At 34.5% G+C, this 19,467-nt stretch overlaps 1 protein-coding gene across 2 annotated transcripts; it reads left to right on the top strand.

Moving 5' to 3' along the window:
• The first annotated feature begins 3,558 nt into the window (after positions 1-3,558).
• Positions 3,559-15,153, top strand: LOC132052669 (ubiquitin carboxyl-terminal hydrolase 8). Of its 2 annotated transcripts, none has more exons than XM_059444319.1 (13): positions 3,559-3,788; positions 5,061-5,309; positions 5,713-5,854; positions 7,480-7,539; positions 7,616-7,711; positions 8,495-8,830; positions 9,291-9,431; positions 9,552-9,722; positions 10,829-11,086; positions 11,276-11,424; positions 13,203-13,742; positions 13,983-14,256; positions 14,694-15,153. In XM_059444319.1, exons 1-13 carry the CDS (start codon positions 3,697-3,699, stop codon positions 14,808-14,810), a joined length of 2,625 nt encoding a protein of 874 aa, XP_059300302.1. In that variant the 5' UTR covers positions 3,559-3,696; the 3' UTR covers positions 14,811-15,153. The 2 variants fall into 2 exon arrangements, with proteins under 2 accessions (XP_059300302.1, XP_059300303.1); XM_059444320.1 differs by lacking the exon at positions 3,559-3,788 and adding an exon at positions 3,981-4,934.
• Positions 15,154-19,467: the final 4,314 nt, after the last annotated feature.

The following is a 19,467-nucleotide window of genomic DNA, read 5'->3' as shown; positions in this document are numbered from 1 at the left end:
ATCTCTGTCTGCAGAAATCGGTTGACGCTCCCGCGATGAGCTTGCGTCGCCCGGCCATCGCAAGACCTCGTCCAGTTTTCCCATTCAATCGGGATTTGGTTTTAATTATCTCAGTTTTTGACCTAGACTATAAATAGACATTTTTAGATTAGAAACGACGTGCTGGGATTATTCTTACGACTTGTAAGCCATCGTTCTTATTCTCTCTTAGGTTTTGTTTTATTTTCTTCATTCAACCCTAGATTATTCATGAATTCTTGTTCCTCTTCACGAATCATGCGTAGCTAAACTCTCTTATTCTAGGGTTGTGGCAAAAGACATGATAGTTGGTTTGACGACAATTTCTATCTATTAAATTTCCATCTTTTGGGTTGCTTATTTATTCTTGTGCTTAATTGTTTAATTACTTGATCACCAATTAGACATTATTTGTGATGTGTGAGTTGAACTTGAAAGAGCGAATTCATGTACGTAATAAAAATAAATAGAGTTTGTTCAATTAATCGTTTCGCTACTGAGGATAGAAATATACCCTTTAGCCCCACTTAGTTGGTTACGGAAACATAAATGTGTTCTTATTATTTCTGGCGATCATAAAAATATAGACGTTAAGAGTAACATCTACAGGCTTGTGAGTAGTTTGAAAGATTATCATTAAGTTAACATAAACCCGTAACTCAGGAAATATGATGGGTAGAAGTGTCGGAAGATTAACTGGATTGTTGAACGTCATGGCCATGGAACTCTTTCTCATTTTGATAAACCTTACAATCTTATTCCTCGTCATCTAAATCACAAAGTTTTCGTTTATTAATTTACTTTCAGTTAATAGTCTTTACAACAAACATCTTGATTTCACTCTCTTGAATATTTACAACTGAATTTGAATTAGTTGAACAGTATAAAATCTAAGTCTTTGTGGGTATGATATCTGGACTTTAAATCATATATTACTTGTATATACTTGCGTGTGCGTTTGGGAGCAACAATGAGGAGCCGTTTGGACATGATTTGAAATCATGATATGAAATTATTTGAAATCCTGATGATTTGACGTTGAAGTTTTATTTGGACATGCAATTTGGATTTCTTTAATTGTACTTTTTCTCATAGAGATAAAAACCTCGCAAATTGTGAAAACCATCAAAACTTTTCCAATTCTTATACAATCTTATCGAATGAACAAATCATAATTTATAACAAAATTAATATGCTACTAGAAGGCCTTTCTAAAAAATACAACATCAATTGATCTAACTTTAGTTCAGTAAAAAGGAAAATTGAACATGAGTTGTGGTGTAACTACGCTTTAATATAATCCTCCACATGGTTGATAAGAGTAAATTTGTTATAAATATACTATCAATTTACAGATCTTTTAATATTTAATATAAATAGTTGGTAAACATGGTTGGTGAATATATCTACCAACTTATGGATATTTTTTTTTGCAAAATATAAACTTTTTGTTCAAGTTTTACATTTAAAAATTTTGAAATCATGATTTGGAATCCCAAATCATGCCTTTTTGGATGATTTGTGATTTAATCATGATATGAAATTGAAGTTGAAAATTTGTGCAAATTGCATAAACGAACACTGATTTGAAATCACGATATGAAATCATCGCATGTCTTGACGCCTACTAAGTATAGAACAATTTTGCTTGTTGTAAATGTTACTCTTTTAAGGTTTCTTTAGTAGTGGCCGGTAGTCTTTTTTTGGTAACTAGTGACCAGTGGTCTGTTGCTAACTTTGTGATTTGTGAATATCTTTCGAAAGGTACAAAAAAATTTTTGGCTGTTGATACGTGTCTCAGATCTTCTAAATTAAAAAAATTGTGATATATATATAAGGGAAGTGTTACAAATTTACTTTAACAACATGAATTTTTTGTATTTTTCTATTTGTCACGGAGAGGGAAAAAAAGGGGAAAAATACAAACTTATTTTTTTCTCAAATTCATCCAATATATACACACGTAATATGTCTATTTCTCCGAGGGTTGGATACTTCTTACATGCTCACATTTGGAAGAAAAAATGATTCTTATATTCTACAGTAATATCAAAGACGAAATTCAACAAAAATCTTTTATTTCTTAGTTTTTTTAATTTGGGTTACTAACTTTGTTATCCTGAGGAAAAAGTTATTACATTTTCTCTCTCATCTTTACCAGAACGTAATTATAAGAATTTTTGAAGTATCAACGATCTAATTCATTATCATTTTATGTTCCTAAGCATTAATAATTTTACATAACTTCGTTATAAATGTAGGTTTTAATGTTTGAAAAATTGGTATTATTATTCGGAGGTGTTTTTTCAAATAATTGGTTATACATCTTATGTGATTTTGTAAGATAGTATAAGTATATTTCAACTATATATTAAATGCAATAAAAATAATTATTATGAGGATTTCACCAAGTTTCCTAGTTTGATATATAGATTTGGACAAGTCTTTCTTTCTCACTTTTTAAAATCGGATAAAATTATTTGCTGATGTGGGTGTTAATTTGAAAATCGTCACAAAATGAGGCTTATTCTTCGCGTGAAATCTCACTATTTTTTATAACTTAATCTGTCTTAGATCCTTATTTCTTATAAAAAGACTAGGTTCTGATTGGAGAGTGTTTGACCTCTCGAGTCAAAAACAAACTTTTCATTAATTATGAACAAGAAGCACAAAGGTGCCCTTAAACTTGTTTAAAAGAAAAAAATATACTTAGTTTCACTAACTAAAACATCTTTTTGATTTAACTCCCATCAATTACGTGCATTCCCAACTTAATTTGCATCAAAACACAAAAAAGGTCCCTTCAACTTAATTTGCATGAATACTCCATTATAAATATTATAAGAAAATCAGGGACAAAAGAAGGCAAAAAATAAAAAGACATGCAGAATTAGCTTAGCTGTAAAAATAAGATAAGATGTACAGTCAAGATCCATCTGATTTGTCCTTAGATTACTTTTTCTCATTTCTCTTAAAAATTCTGAAAGAATAAAAAGGGAACTTTATAAAATCTTATGATTGAAGTAACTTTAATTAATATAATAATGGTAAAAATAGAAAATATTTAAGCATTTAATTAGTTGCTGTATTTTTCAATCTGATCTGTCTTTAGATTACCTTGCCTTACTTCTCTTAAATTTTGAAAGAATAAAGGAATCTTTATAAAGTTATGTGATTAAGTATCCTTAATAATAATATAATAAAATAAGAGTAAACAAAAAAAAAAAAACATTGAATTACTTACTGTATTTTTCAATCTGAAATGTCCTTAGATTAGCTTTTCTCACTTGTCTTAAATTCTGAAAGAAAAAGAAATCTGTAGAAATAATTTAATTTCATTTAAATGGTAAAAATAGAAAATATATAGGCATTTAATTAGTTGCTGCATTTTTTCAATCTGATCTGTCCTTAGATTACCATTTCCTACTTCCCTTGATAAAATTATATGATAAAGTAAGTATGTTTAATAATAATAATAATAGCAAAAAAAGAAAATATATAACCATTGAATTAGTTAGTTACTGTATTATTCATAAATATATTCTGTTCCCCGAATCTCCTCTTTCATTGAGAGAAAAAAGCTCCAATTGTTTGTGTGTGCAGCAAATGCGCATAATTTTTTCCCATTTCTGAAAAGAAGCCCACTCGGCTCCGTGTCTGTCTCTCTAGAATTCCGGTATGGATAACCCATCGGAGCATTCCTCGGATTCTCCTCAACAGCCCGAATCTCATGTAAATGATGACCAGCAACTTTATTTTGTTCCTTACAGGTAATGCCCATTTTGTCCCTTCTCATTGACCCATTCTTCATGCAACTGCTTTTATATTTTAAAAAAAGGAATTGAATTGAAAATTCTCCGGGTTTTTCTTCAATCAGTTGATTTGATCCAATTTAGCTGAAGACGAATCTGAATCATAGATATATCTAACCACAAACATGAAACAAGTGCTGGTTAATTTTTTGTTTGTTTGTTACTTGTTGTTTAGATTGGTAATTTGATAAGCTTCAGTACATTGAGATGTTGTAGGTTTTTAATCAACACTTATCCACTGGATCAAATCGTGTTGTGTGTGTTTTTTCTTTTTTCTTTTTTTGTTTGTTTGTTTTTGTTTTAAGTTTCGTTTATTAGTTTCATTTGGATTGGTAATTGTATGAGCTTTTGTACATTGAAATGCTGTTGGTTTTGCTCACCTCTTAGCCTTTGGATCGAATCATATCGTCTCGTTTGTGTGTATTGGTGAATTTTTAGTATAAGAGAGTTATGGAGTTGGATTTTCGGTTGTGTTATGTTTAAGTTGTTAATAATTAAGAAGTAGTATAGGGAAGTGCCAATGAGATCTAAAAATGTTGGTTATCAGGGACTGTTTAATACTTAATAGCGCAATCACCTCAGAAGAAGCTGACAAGTTGTTCCACCTACATAAGATATAGGTTTATCATGCCGTATGTTGTCAGTTGAAATGTTTTTTTTTTCTTTGGATAACCGTGGTGTCCGGGTTAGCTTGCGCGGACCTCGACTAATTCTACGGGATACATGCTATCTCCCACTAGCAACAGGTACCAGCTAACTATTTCCATCAAGGCTGAGACAGATGGGAAGAAATCAACTTAGTATTTTTGTCTTTTTTGAGATTTGAACCCGAGACTTCATGGTTTTCCTCCCACTTCATTGACCACTAGACCACACCCTTGGGTGCTGTTGTAGTTGAAATGTTATTTCCCTTTATTATAAAAAGCTCTTATCTGTGGACGAAGTGCTCTGTGGTTAGTGGGGGTAGAGGAGAACGTGAAATAAAAGCATAAAATTGATGCTTGAGAGTGAGTGTTAAGAAGAAAAAGAATGTTTTAGTGGACAGGATGGGGTAAATAGCCTGGAAACAGCGCGAGAAGTTATCTTTTGCAGTGTTTTCTCTAGGTAAGATTTTTTGGTCTCTGTGTGTTTCCAAGGAGCGGGTTAAAGTGTTATAAACACATACATAAGAAGTTCACAGGAATATATACATTTACAGCAGTGCATGAGAAAGTGTTTTTTCCATTATAGGTGGTGGAAGGAGGCACAGGATTCAGCACCATCAGATGGGAAGTCGGCGACCTTGTATGCAGTGGCACCAGCTCCATCTTATGGAGGGCCAATGAAAATCATTAACAATATATTTAGCCCAGACGTCGCATTTAACTTGAGGAGAGAGGAGGAATCTTTATCACAGAGTCAGGAGAATGGTGAAGTTGGGGTATCCGGCCGGGACTATGCTTTGGTCCCTGGCGACATATGGCTGCAGGCACTCAAATGGTCAGTATTTAGAACTATGTTCACTTTGTATTCCTTGAACTGCTTATTTAACTTATTAACTGATTATTTCACTTTCCTTTTTGGCGTTTCTTCACGTTTAAGAAAGGGAATCTGTCTCTGGATCCTAGACACTAGTAACAGGATATTTAGCACGTTAATAATTTCATGAATTCGAACTGTGTAAAAGTTGATCTCTTCATTATAGAGGGGGTTTAACTTATAACTGATTATTTCCCTTTCCTTTTTGGTGTTTCTTCACATTTAAGAAAGGGAATCTGTCTTTGGATCCTAGTAACGGGATATTTAGTATTTAGTAATTTCATGCATTTCGAACTATGTAAAAGTTGTTATCTTCGTCATAGAGTTCTGATTAGTTTGATTGGAATTGCTCCCTCCTATCCAGGCACAGTAACTCTAAAGCTGCCGCTAAGAATGGAAAAAGCTTTTCAGCAACAGATGAGGATATTGCGGATGTCTATCCTTTACAGCTGAGGCTTTCTGTTTCGCGGGAGACCAGCTCCTTGGGAGTCAGGATAAGCAAAAAGGTTAAAAATAACTTTAGGAATTTCTTATCCCATATATGATTCCAATGCGATTTGTATGATCATAATATCCATAGAGTGCATAACCATATCCGATCCTTTCAGCCCCCCCCCCCCGGGAGAAGCTGGCTTTCTTTTTCGTTAGTTGCTTCGCCATATTTCATCCTTCACTATTATTGTTACTGTTGATTGTTGAAACTTTTAAAAGGAACTAAGATGACATTCCCAGTATATCAACTTTAAGAACAAGGGTTATGCATGAATCCCGCTATTCTCATCCTCATGTGAATTACTAGGAAGGGAAATAGCTGTTAAAGTTCTTCCACATTTGTTTGATAGTTAAATAATAATCAACATACATACTCTTTGTGATGTTGAGTTATGCAAAAAGATGACAAGTACATTATTTTGATATGTATCTATTTGCTGATATAGTGGGCTATAAATTTTGCATGGCAATTTTCGGTTTCTCATGCATTCGTTAACAATGAAATCAATCCTATTGCTATTTATGTAGTTCACTTGAAGCATTTGATGCTTGTAATTTGAATCCAAAATTGCTCATCCGGAAATTCCAACGACAACAAAAGTTCTAGAGAGTGAGTCTTTGTGAAATGATATTAGAAAGGACGCTTTGCCTTTCACTTTGTTGTCTTTCTAACGAAGTGATTCACTCTAGAGTTAAATTGTATAGACAGGTACAAACAATGTAAGACAAGGCAAAATTGAGAAGGATGTGCTAAAATGTACTTTTGTATGTATGTAGCTATGACACGAAAGTGGTATACTGATCCAAACCATCCCCCTCCAACCTTTCCCGTGTCTGGAGCAGAAGAAACTATGTAGTTGGGAATCAATCAGTTTGAAGATAGCATAGTAGACTCAGTTACAGTTTTATCCTCTTAATCTAAAACTAACAAGTTATCTCACATCTGAAGTATTAGCAGAATCATTTATACCACCTAAATAGCTTGGACGAACTATATACCATTTGAGGTCTTACTTACAGAAACATATCAGAGATTGAGTTAGTTCTAGCTTTTATTATATACTCAAGGGTGCCCTGACTTCTTCCACCTTTATGTATATTGACAAATTCTCTTTCTTTGATCACTAAAGGCTAAGAGGAAACGGTACCAAGAGAGTTACATGCCAACCCTGGTTTAGATAAACTAGGCCAGTTGATACAGCTGAGGATTGTGTATTGAAACTACATTTGTGTGAAGAAGTAAAATGGCTAGAGAATTTCATTGTTTATAGAACTAATAGGAAATAATTAGAGAGAAGGGTCACACGTGAAGATAGACCAAAAGGATGATGTTCGTTCGAACAAAGTCCTCTTACAGCTACTACATATTTCTTTGGGAATCTGTGATCATTCATGCTACTACATATTCAGCTTGTGTTCATAAAAATGTAGCCTCCGAAAGTACCTCATTCTACCAAGTAATTGGAATAACTTGTTTACATTTTGTAAGTGTTGCATATTAGACGTTTACAGTTTTGCTTTGGATGATGTTTCTTGTTTTATCTTGCAATATATCCTCACCTATGTTTTGGAGTTCAGTTGCACTGCTTTATCTCCTTTAGAGTCTAGTTTTACATTTGTTTTCTCACATTTGATTCAGGACAATTCAGTTGAATGCTTTAGAAGAGCCTGCAGAATTTTTAGTGTGGATACAGAACCCGTAAGTTCCAATATTTTTGTTAATCAATTGCAAGGGTCTCTTTGTAGAAGATTAATCGCATTTTTGTTCTCTGCAGTTACGGATTTGGGATTTGTCTGGGCAGACGGAGTTGTTTTTTGCAAATGAAAATAATAAAATGATCAAGGACTCTCAGAAGCAGTCAGAGCAAGATGTATGTTATTTCAACTCTGTCATAATTCATGATTAACCGATTAAAAAGTCGACCAGTGCTTCTGCGGCATTTGTTATTAATTTTTCTGTCTTGCATTAGGAAATAAATTTGGTTAAAGTTTATTCTGGTTGTTTTCAAATTAGCTCTTTTAGCAGATTCTTCTATTTCTTTATCTAGTGTTTGCTTCATAAAAAGGGTTACAGTAATTATGTGATTACTTAAAACTCCTTCAAGGAATGAAATGATGAAAGAAATTTTCTCCAGCGTACCAGGAGATCATTTGGTTTTCTGTATAAGTGTTTGTTTTTTTCTAGAGCATGGACAATGCTGAGCCACTAAAATTCAGATTTATGTGAATCTCTTTTGTTTTAGGGGTCGTAGGGATTTATTCATTCAATAGCAGTAGATGTGCTCTTTTCTTGTACTTTGAATGACATACACTATAAGAAAATTTAGCTCTTTTAGTTTACCGTGCAACAAGAGAAACACACAATAAATGAGACAGTTAACCTAACAATCCACTTATACACCCATTTGGTTTGGTGACAACCAATGAGTAAATTCAGGTTTATGCTGCCAGCTGGATATAAGATTACAAAAATACCAGCCACTTGGTATTTCTCTCTTCCATATAGCAGTTACTACTAGTTTGGTTCATCATCATTGATTACTTTTGTGTTTCTTTGATTATGTACTTGTGAAACAAATTAAGCGTTTATTGGTTCGGACAGTCGATAAGCAAGAAATGATTTGGACATACTTCTTATTTTTTTTGCTTTGCAGCTGCTCTTGGAGTTGCAGGTTTATGGGCTATCAGATTCTGTTAAAAATAAAGCAAAAAAGGATGAGATGTCAATGCAATACCTTAATGGTTCTTCCCTTCTGATGAATGGTACTGGCAGTGGTATAACCTCTAATCTCACCAGGAGCAGTTCGTCATCCTTTTCTGGAGGTCCATGTGAAGCTGGTACCTTGGGATTGACTGGATTGCAAAACCTAGGGAACACCTGTTTCATGAACAGTGCTCTTCAGTGCCTTGCACATACGCCAAAGCTCGTTGATTACTTTCTCGGGGACTACAAGAGAGAAATAAATCATGACAACCCATTGGGAATGAATGTAAGCTATCTTGAATTTTTCAAGATCATTCCAGGTCGCTTTTGATGTTCCCCTCAGTTCTCTCTGAATAATTCATTGTTGACATCCCTTAACCTATATTAATTTATATTTGGTTGGAAAGTAATGGAAATAAATTGAATTGATTACTCCCAAGGTGAAAAATTCATTATTTACCTCCAATTGTTTGGTTATCTTGGGGAAAAGTAAAAAAGATATACATATCCATTCCATTCAATTTCATAGATGTTAGGAAAATTGGCTTGGAGGGTATTCAATCTCTCCACTTTTTGTTTCTTACTAAATACGGTAAAATAAACTTTACCTCTTTTACTTTTCCTCCTCCTCCCCGCCTCATTTCACCCCAATCAGACATTGTGTTCTATTCTGTCTCCTCACAAAAATAATGCCTATGCTCCTCTCTTTAAATAATGCCTATGCTCCTCTCTTTAAATTGTTTCAGGGAGAAATTGCCTCTGCTTTTGGGGACCTTTTGAAGAAATTATGGGCTCCTGGAGCGGCTCCTGTGGCACCTAGAACATTCAAATTAAAGCTCGCTCATTTTGCTCCTCAATTCAGCGGCTTCAATCAGCATGATTCTCAGGTCCAATTTCAGTCCTTCCTTTTGGATTTACTTTCCCAGTTCAGGTCATTCATTTATACTCTCTTTTCCTGTCCTCTCATTTTGGGGGCATCATCTAATTCTCCTTACGTATATCTGCAGGAGGTCTTAGCTTTTCTATTGGATGGACTCCATGAAGATTTGAACCGCGTCAAGAATAAACCTTATGTTGAAGCTAAGGATGGAGATGATCGTCCAGATGAAGAAATCGCTGATGAATACTGGGACTATCATCTGGCTCGTAATGATTCCATCATAGTGGATGTGTGCCAAGTGAGTAACACCAGATTGTTTCTCGTATCTTACTAGAAGTAGGAAACATTTTATCTCACCAGCATGCAATGGTTTCTTGTGTCTCACTGACAAAAGCTGGAAATCATTTCGACATTGACTATAAAAGAAAGAAGAGTGAAGTGGTATAATGTTTTAATATATCTGAAACTCTACCAAACGATATCCCAACTGTCTGGGGAAGTTTAGCCAGTGTTCCTAAAGCTTGCTTCAAATGCCTCGTATATTTCTGTCTAGATTCTCTGCTCTTTTTTGAATAAAACCTCTTATCTTATCCAAAAATGATAACAATAACTGACACAATTTGTGTTGAGATTCAAACAAATTAATCTTTTAGTTGTATCGTCTTTAGTGAATTCTTATACTTTATGTTCAAATGTTACCATAAGTTTTAGAAATTGAATTAATTGTTGTCCTTTTTCAAATCGAACATTTGCGATAAACAACTTAGGTCATAATTTGGGATAGAGGGAGTACTATTTTTTATGCAAAAATTCGGTTCAGGTTCTTTTGAAAGGATTTATCTAGAATGTATCCTGAACAAGAATGTATCCTGAACAAGTAGCTGATTTTTGGATTCAGGTTTATATTAAAACAAATTAGTTTTATATGTGTTGCTTCCTTTTCTCTATATGGTCTCCCATTTTCTTTTAAATGTCTTTTGAGTATTACTAAAATGTCCCTACTAAGAATTAAGAAGAATATCCAGCCTTTAACCTCGGTAAAAAAGTAAAGCGTATGCTCTTTTACAATTTACAAGTTTAACTATATGAAAACTTGAACCTAGTTTATCCACAAAAAAAAAAAAAAAGAAGGTGAACCTTGTGAATTGTGCTGACACTTGTGCAGTCTATAGGCTCTGTTTGGAAAGAATTGGTCTTTTTATGCATTATGCGGTCTATGTCAGTATATCATATCTAAATTCCTATTTGACCAACTGGCTCGGAGTTAATCTTTCCCAGCTGGTCATGAGTTGCCTATGACCCTTAGGAGCATTTAGAATTCTACTTCATCTGAATCCTTGTCTTTGTACATTTATACAAGTTTCATGTCTAGTCTTATTTCTCAGAGCTTATCAATTGTTGCAGGGTCAATATCGTTCCACATTGGTCTGTCCTGTTTGCAAAAAGGTCTCCATCATGTTTGATCCATTCATGTATTTGTCACTGCCTCTGCCATCTACATCTACGAGGTCGATGACTCTCACAGTTGTAAAAAGTGGCAGTGATATTGAGATATCTACATTTACAATAACTGTTCCCAAGGATGGAAAGCTTGAAGATCTAATTCGTGCTTTGAGCACTGCGTGCTCTTTGGAGGCTGATGAGACCCTTTTGGTGGCTGAGGTTAGTGCAGTTTCCAGTTAGACGAGAAATGGTCTCTATGTATTTCAAGTTGTTGCTCGGTTTCTGTTGTAAATAAAACTTATTTCCAGCTCTTATATGCTGTGTGTCAGATAGTCAAGTAGTTTCCTTTTTTTTCTATTTCCAAAATAAAATTCTGTTTCTAGCTCTTACACCGTTTACTGGTCACAGATATACAACAACCGCATTATACGTTATCTTGAGGATCCAGCCGATTCATTATCCTTAATAAGAGATGGTGACCGACTTGTTGCATATCGGTTGCACAAGGGTACTGAAGAAGCCCCCTTGGTTGTGTTTACACATCAACAGATTGATGAGTATGTCCTGACTTTACTCATAATTTGTGCATCATCTTTTTTCCTTTGAAGTTCATCAAACATTTACTAGTCATTTTATGGACGTGTCTTGCATGCACAGCTATGTTTCATAAGTTGGGAAAGAAGCACTGCGACGGTGGTGCTTCAACATCAGAATTGTTAATCATGGCAGGGTTTGGTTGTGGGTGTACTTTATGATTATGATTGCTGAAAAGAATTGACAAAATGTTTTCTGCAGAAGATATATGTAGTTACTAGTAATTATTAAAAAGATTTATGTATCAATGTTATTCTCACAACCAATCTTTGAAAGTAGGACATAGATGACTATTATGAGGTTACAGAATTACTTACCAAACAATCAAATTTACCTTAATTTTAGAGCAAGTGATGTCTGATTCGTTGTACTTCAAAATGTTCAGTTTTAAGTTAATTACAACTAGTCTTTTGTTAGGAAAGTGCATTTACGACTGTCTTCTGTGAGAAAAAAATAGAAGTAGAAATCACTATCTTGAGTTGAGATCATAATGAAGCTCACATTGTTTCTGGTGGTTGGCCCTCTCGGCTGCTAGGAATTCATCTTTGCTTAAATTTTGACTACTTTATCTACTTACCAAATGTTGAAATAAAAAAGATCCTTTGAACAGTCTAACAGAACAACTTTATCATAAATTCAGAGACCATTGAAATGTTGGTATGGTCTATCTTATTGGCATCACTACACTTGTACTTGTAAGCATCACTAAGGAGTGTAGGAAAAAAATAGTTGTTACTCTTTTGATTCATTATTGAAATTTTCTATAATATATACAAACAATTTCAACTGTTTCAGTTAGTCTCAATACTGGTGTTTCTACGGCCAAGAACTAAAATGTTCTTCTTCAAATATCTTTTTACATTTTGTCAGCTCAGTCAAGATTAAGATATTTTCTTTTTTGATGACTGAGAAATCTTTCTACGGCCACCCTTAGGACCAACCACAGCCCTTGAGCTCTGGGATAATCATCCCCTCAAATACCAGGCTTAGTTTGTATGGCAAAAAAAAAGAAAAAAAAAAAGCCACAAGTCCCTTAACCTTTGCCACTTGAAATAAGCCCTGGTGTGTGAAAATTACGATACTTATGAATTGCCTTTTCCCAAAAGTTTTTCTCAATCTGTTAGTTTACCATGGAGAGTGGGTGATTAATCATGGTAAGTAGAACTCAAGATAGTTAAAAGCTAAGCAGCCAGGGACTCTTCACTTTCAATGCTGCACCCGTGCCGGATTCTCCAAAAATACACTACTTTTTGGAGAATCCGACATGCACCCATTGACATTTTTGAAGAGTCGGAGCAACATAGGTTAAAAGGGTAGGTTGTTAGTTGTCATATACTTGTATCTTGTATAAAGTAAAAGTGAGGCGGTTTATCTAGTAGTATTGAGCATGCTCAGTCTCAACTCACTTCATTTGGATGCATTACAAATCATGGTTCTGCATGGTTCTTGGAGCAACATGTAGTTGAAATGATGTGTGTTATCCTTCCAGATTATGTGGATAATCAGGAAGATGCAAAAGGAAATAATTGCTTTTTCCATGCATCTTAACTGCTGAAGTTGTTTATGTTGTGGAGTTTCTTCTTAGTTCCTTTTGCTGTTTGAATTTTTGATCTGTTGAGTTGAAAGATTCTCATAGTGGCCTGTGACTCCTTAAATAAGACGGCTGATATTTCTTTTGGCAAAAAATCTTTTCCTTGCTTCCTTTTCCATTCTAGCAATCTAATAAATACTGCATGTGCAGGCATTATACATACGGGAGGCTGACTTCAAGTTGGAAGGCATTTGGTATTCCACTTGCCGCACATTGTAGAGTTCTTAAAGGATCTGATATCTATAGTCTTTATATGCAGTTGCTCACACCATTCTTAGTCCAAAGTAGAGCCCAGACAGATGAGCATAACTTCGATAGAAGTTCTACTGAAGTACGTGCAGACATGGAACCTGACGACTCAAGAGTAAATGGGTTTCCAGAAAGCTTTGCTGAAGAAAATGCTGCCGAACATTTAGATACGGAATTTCATTTTTACCTATCAGATAATAAGGCAAGCTCTGAGATTGTAATGGACCAGCCATTACAGTCCACAGATGTCCCTGGAAGGTTAAATGTTCTTGTAAATTGGTCACCTAAAATGCTTGAACAATACAATACAAGCATTTTCAGCTCACTGCCAGAAGTTTTCAAAGCTGGGTTTTTTGGCAGAAGACCACAAGAATCTGTCTCATTCTATAAATGTCTCGAGGCATTTCTGAAGGAAGAGCCCCTAGGGCCAGAAGATATGTGGTAAGTACGCAACTATGTTATCTTATGTTATGTTAGCAACTGCAGACAGTAACTTAGATAATAACATTCAGTTATTCATGAGGTGAAAAGACTTCTTTCGTGCAATATTTTTAGTATTTTATCTTAATCATCTAATCATTTATTTGTGCCATTCACTTGGGAAGTATGAATATGATCTGCCTATCGTTCCTAGCATGAATATGATCCGCCTAACGTTCTTTGTTTCATATCCAAAATTAGGTTCTGCCCTGGATGCAAGCAGCATCGCCAAGCCACTAAGAAGTTGGATCTTTGGAGACTGCCGGAAATTCTGGTCATCCACCTGAAGAGGTTCTCATACAGCCGGTTTCTGAAGAACAAGTTGGACACATATGTTGACTTCCCCACTCATGATCTTGATTTATCCTCGTATATGGCGTTCAAGGATGGAAAATCTTCCTATCGGTATATGCTTTATGCAATTAGCAACCATTATGGAAGCATGGGAGGGGGTCACTACACTGCGTTTGTTCATGTAAGTGGTGCTGCTACTTTGATTACCTTGCTTCTTTTGCTTGCTTTTGATTATTTTCTAAGGCAAATATGATTCTTTTATACCTGATAAAATTGGAGTATTAATGATCAGTACTTGGGGAGAGGGGTGGGTGGGGGTCAGAGTCACTGTAACCTAAAAGTCAGCGTCACTGTAACCTATAAGGACAAATTTAGAAATTTCATGTTTCATAGGAGTGTTCTGTTTATGTATTTTCACATCCAAGGCGTCATCTGCATTTAAATTGATTGCTTATTGCATGTTTATCCATTGTATATCAAACTTTAGTCACGCATCTTCACTCTGTATTTATCATCTGCATCATGAAGAATATATGCAGGAAAGTCAAATTATCAGACTTTCCAGTTTTCCCAATTTAATTCAAATATTCTAACTTGTGTTTTTTCTAATAATTCTAGCAAGGTGCTGATCGGTGGTATGACTTCGATGACAGCCATGTGTCTCCCATCAGCCAGGACAAGATCAAAACCTCGGCCGCCTATGTTCTGTTTTATAGACGAGTTGAAGAAATCTAATGTTAGACGATAGTGTTACTAAACATCAAGGCTTGGTTTATCTTTTCGCAAAGCCTTATAGGAATCGTTTTGATTACAACATTCTTTGACCTTTGGCATCATCTAGTTTAGTTGTAATTTTGGGTCAAAAAGAATCTAGTGGAGTGGGAATAAGGATTATGTAGAATTGTAGCAAAGAGGGAAAGAAATTAAGGTTCTTATTTACATAGCCGTTTTGAATAGAAGATATTTTCCTTTTATTTTTCCTGCAGATAAGAAAGTAGTTTGGAACAGATTGCTCATGCACCTCCTGCTATATAAGTTTTGAGAAGAGGAAACAAAAAGTGTAAGTTCTTTTCTGACATGAAGTTACTGAATGTCATTAGATAAGAAATTATATTAATTTTCATTTACAATTTTGGTAATCCCACTGTGCAACCTTGGGGTTCCAGCTTCGATCGCCACCTCTGAAAGCATATGGGTCGTACTACTAAAGTGAGAAAGCAAGCTACTTGATGGTGAATTAAGATAAAAGAGGCCTGTGAAACTGTTGCTTATTTTTGGAATTGGATTTAGCCCCATCTAATGTTAAGTTCAACTGTTTGGGGCACAACACTAGCCTATATCACAGAGTTTCTCAAGTACAGCTACTTAATATACAGGTTAGGCCTGTTTGTCTATACATTGCTATAGGACGAAGTGAAATTTAGGTATACACGCGATTTGGGAGAAGGGGAGTACATTATTGTTGGGTTGGGGGTGGGGAGGAGACTGATCTTTGTATCACATAGGGAACCTGTTTCCCTACTTTTTAGGGAAGTCATTTTTCTGATTTTAAGGAACTTATTTTTTCAGAGAAAATACTTTTCAAAGCATTTTGGCCAACCAAACACGCCCTATACATAGACGTGTACCGTGTATGTGTATGTTATTGTTATAGGTGCTCAATCTTCTAAACAAGTAAAGAAAATGGGAAAGAGATTGAATCTTAGCTAGTGTGGTGGTGCTTGTTGAATCTCATTAAACCTAAAGTTATCTTCAATATCTGGTGGGTCTATGCTATAATAGGAAACCCCAAAAGGCACTACAATCTTTATTTTTCTTGACTATCTTTAAATAATTTGGACTAGACCACCCTTCTTGATATTGGGTGATAGGATCATAAATGAGTAGCTTAAAAACCAAACCACCAGCTTACAAGATTTCTTGTTTCGGTTTGACCATCTGATAGTCGAAATTCATTAGCCTTACTAATCTCGATCCACATCAGGTAGACTTGTTAAGCGGGTAAATTGCTATCTTCATTCTCGGGGCTCGAACTGAAATCTTTCGTGAAGGGTGAATAATCCTTCGCACCTGAGCACGGTTAGTCTTGCAAGACTTATTGGTGTGTATGAGGACGGATAATCTCAGTTTATGCAAGTGATACCGAATGTGATATCCACTTACAACAGTAGTAAATAAAGAGGAATATAAGGTATTTTCGTATTTTTCAATTTTCTCATGCTTGGTAGATTAAAAAAATTTAAAAATATTTTTTTTAGGAAAATAAGTTTCTTAAAAATAAGAAAAATATCTTCCCTAAAGAAAGTAGAGAAGACAAGTCCTACAAGATATTCCATATTATTGATTGTCTCCTCCTAAGTGCCCTCGAACTCACCTCATCTTCACCCTCATCGCTACCCCACACCCTCAACCCCAGCCCACCCCACCCCCACCCCCCACACTCGCTCCATCCCCACTCCCCAACCCCCATAGTATTTGTCTAGATTATATATAAATACTTTTAGGATAATATTTTTGGCCAAGAATATAAATAAGAAACCCATTTATTTTTCTGAAAAACTTTTTTTGTGGAAAACATTTTCCTTCGTATCAAACGCACCCATAAGCTCAAATGTTTGAAATTAAGGAGTAGTAGTTGAAGATAGGAAAGGGGAATCAGAACGTAACAATAGCCTACCTTATTTTAGTATCCTACTTCTATTTTTAACCCCAGTCCTACGTATGATTTGCCAAATTTTCCAATGTGTCCTTCAAGAGGCCATTTTCATTCACGAGAAACCTGAGGGGTTGTAAATGTGAAATCGAAACTTGAACATCATGGGAGAATATATATTGGATTCGTCATAATGGTTACAGTTCTATTAAAGATGCCTCCCTCTTTTACCAGATCCAGCAGCATCTCAAAAAGATATGTTAAAGAGCAAAAATGTTAACCGTACGGTATACACTTATTTACTAGAAGAAAAGCAAAGGATCTTTTGGAAATGTTACTGGAGGAGTCACTAGATCTTTCCTTTTTTTCTAGATTAATTCTTTATATATATATATATATATATCCATAGCTCAAAAGCGTTTTCCAAGTGGTCATGGTTCTTTTGATAAGAAGAGTTGATGAATGATAAAAGAACACTTTCTACGAATTCTGATTTTCTTAAACAACAGAACAAACAATTAAATGAGAAGACGAAAAGTGTTTAAAAATTCTTAACTCTGACTTGAATATCCAGTGGACAAATGCATGAAGTTTGCCGGAACACAAAATTCCACCATCTTTTTCATTTTTTTTTTTTTTAAATATTTGGTGGAGAGTTGAATAGCAACAATAGCAGGACAATGATTTACAATCAGCGCAGAACTACGAGAAAAGGGAAGTGAGTGATATATACGCTGCAGATCAATTAAATGGAAATGAATAATGACTCCCATTTGTCGAACTATTGACTTAAAACAATCAAATGGAAATGATAACAAACTAAAGTAAGCAAGTTCTTGTTCTATATTTGTACAAGTGATGAACTAGTTAAATAGTGGAGGACTATTTATTTGAGTTCCTGTAAAAATACGATGATCACAAGAATACCTATTAGACCGCACATTTGTAGCAGCTCTATTGTCTTCAGGCAATGTTGAGAATTAGGGTTAGGCATTGCATGTACCTACAACCCTATTAGCTCCATTTTTAGGAAAATATTAAACAAATGAATTGGAATAAGTCTGATGCAGTTTTCTCTAGATTATAATGCATTATTAATCTCTGTATTACGATTCTTGCATATTTCTTAACCAAACACCCCTAACGGGTCATTTGATTGCTGGTTATTAGGAGCTAAGTTATTCATGTATTAATTCATGCATAAGTACTACTATCATGTTTGGTAGCATTCTTTTGATATATATAAAATTTAACACATCTAATATATGGCGTTTGAATTTTAGAAATCCACATACTAATACGTACATGTATAAATTATGAGAGAATCTGTGTGTCCTTTTATGCATAATAAAAGACGAAATAACTAATACATGAATAACTAAACTCTAAATAAAATAATACATAAATTCGCTCATAACTAACTCTTGCATTAGTATTAATACATGCATAACTCTAACTTGCAATTTAATGACCCCTAAGTTTATTAATTAAAATTGCATTTTAAAGGTGAAAAGGGTTGCAGTGCTAGTACAAAAGAAAAATGGAAGTGTTTACTGATTGCAATCCAAGACTGGAAGCAAAGGAATCCCTCACCTCATGCTTAAATAGTAAAGTAATAAAGAGAAAGGGAGGAACATTGTAGAAAGTCTGAATAAATAGAGCAAAGAAATGAAGTGGGCAAATGGGAAAGGACAAAGATAAAAGCTGGCTACTCCTATGGCCAGTATGTTGACATGACAGACTAGTGCTGACTCTAATATCAAAACATAAATGAGTAGAGAGTAAATAAATGAAGAGCAAAACAAGTATACCCACCTATCTTTCTACACTCTCAGACTCGGTATAGCCCCCCACTCCCCTCACTATCTTCCAAAATACCAACAACATGATTTGACGTTACAGATTCGGCAGCCTTAAAGCCAAACTCTTTTTTCTCAAAAATAAAAAAATAATTTGTCACCTAATTTCCGTGTTCATTTTGGAAGTCCGATTAAGATGTTCAGTTAAGCTTATAAGCTGATTAAATTAGTTCATAAGTATTTTTTTAATTTATTTGCGTGATTGGTTACGGCAAAAGTGCTTATAAGTCAGGTGTTTATAAGCAGAAATCAGTTAAAAGCCACAACATGGATACCCTAACTTATAATGTTACAGTTAATAAGCACTTTTGGTTTGACCAAATTTTTTATAATTCATCCCTAATATTTTTTGTAATCTATGAAATACTCTTCCGAAAACGTATTTTAATTATTTCTCTACTCTATTTCCATCATTCGTCCTTTTTGTACAAAAATATTTTTAAATTTATATTTGTTTATAAATAACTTTAAGGACACTACGATCATTTTGACATGGGCAAAGGAGCAAATATACACCTCAATTTTACGATTTAAAGCAGATATGCCTCTTGTTATAAAACTGGTGTATATATACCCCTGCAGTTACAAAATGGTGCAATATACCCTTTTCGTAATGGGATTTTAACAAAAAAAATCATTTAGGTTATTTTTTAATTTAAAAAAAATGTCACATGACTTTAAAAAAAAGTCTAACCATTTTTTTTTAGTAGACATACTTTTTCTAAAGCCACATAGTATTTTTTTTTTCTGGTGGGTCGGGTCTGGTTCATTTTAAAAAATGGGTAGACTTATTTTTTAAATACATGGAGATATTTTTTTTAAAACGAACCAGACCCGACCCACCAGAAAAAATTTACTATGTGGCTTTAGAAAAGTATGT

This window comes from Lycium ferocissimum, chromosome 4 (assembly GCF_029784015.1).
Source record: "Lycium ferocissimum isolate CSIRO_LF1 chromosome 4, AGI_CSIRO_Lferr_CH_V1, whole genome shotgun sequence".
NCBI lineage: Eukaryota > Viridiplantae > Streptophyta > Magnoliopsida > Solanales > Solanaceae > Lycium > Lycium ferocissimum.
Note: the sequence above shows the minus strand (reverse complement) of the source record. Positions and strands in the feature narration are given on the sequence as shown.

Excerpts from the sequence above, each read along its gene's own strand:
- LOC132052669 (XM_059444319.1), top strand. The coding sequence starts at position 3,697 with ATGGATAACCCATCGGAGCATTCCTCGGATTCTCCTCAACAGCCCGAA. Across the intron at positions 5,855-7,479 it reads GAGTCAGGATAAGCAAAAAG|GACAATTCAGTTGAATGCTT; the intron begins GTTAAAAATAAC and ends CATTTGATTCAG. Across the intron at positions 9,432-9,551 it reads TCAATCAGCATGATTCTCAG|GAGGTCTTAGCTTTTCTATT; the intron begins GTCCAATTTCAG and ends GTATATCTGCAG.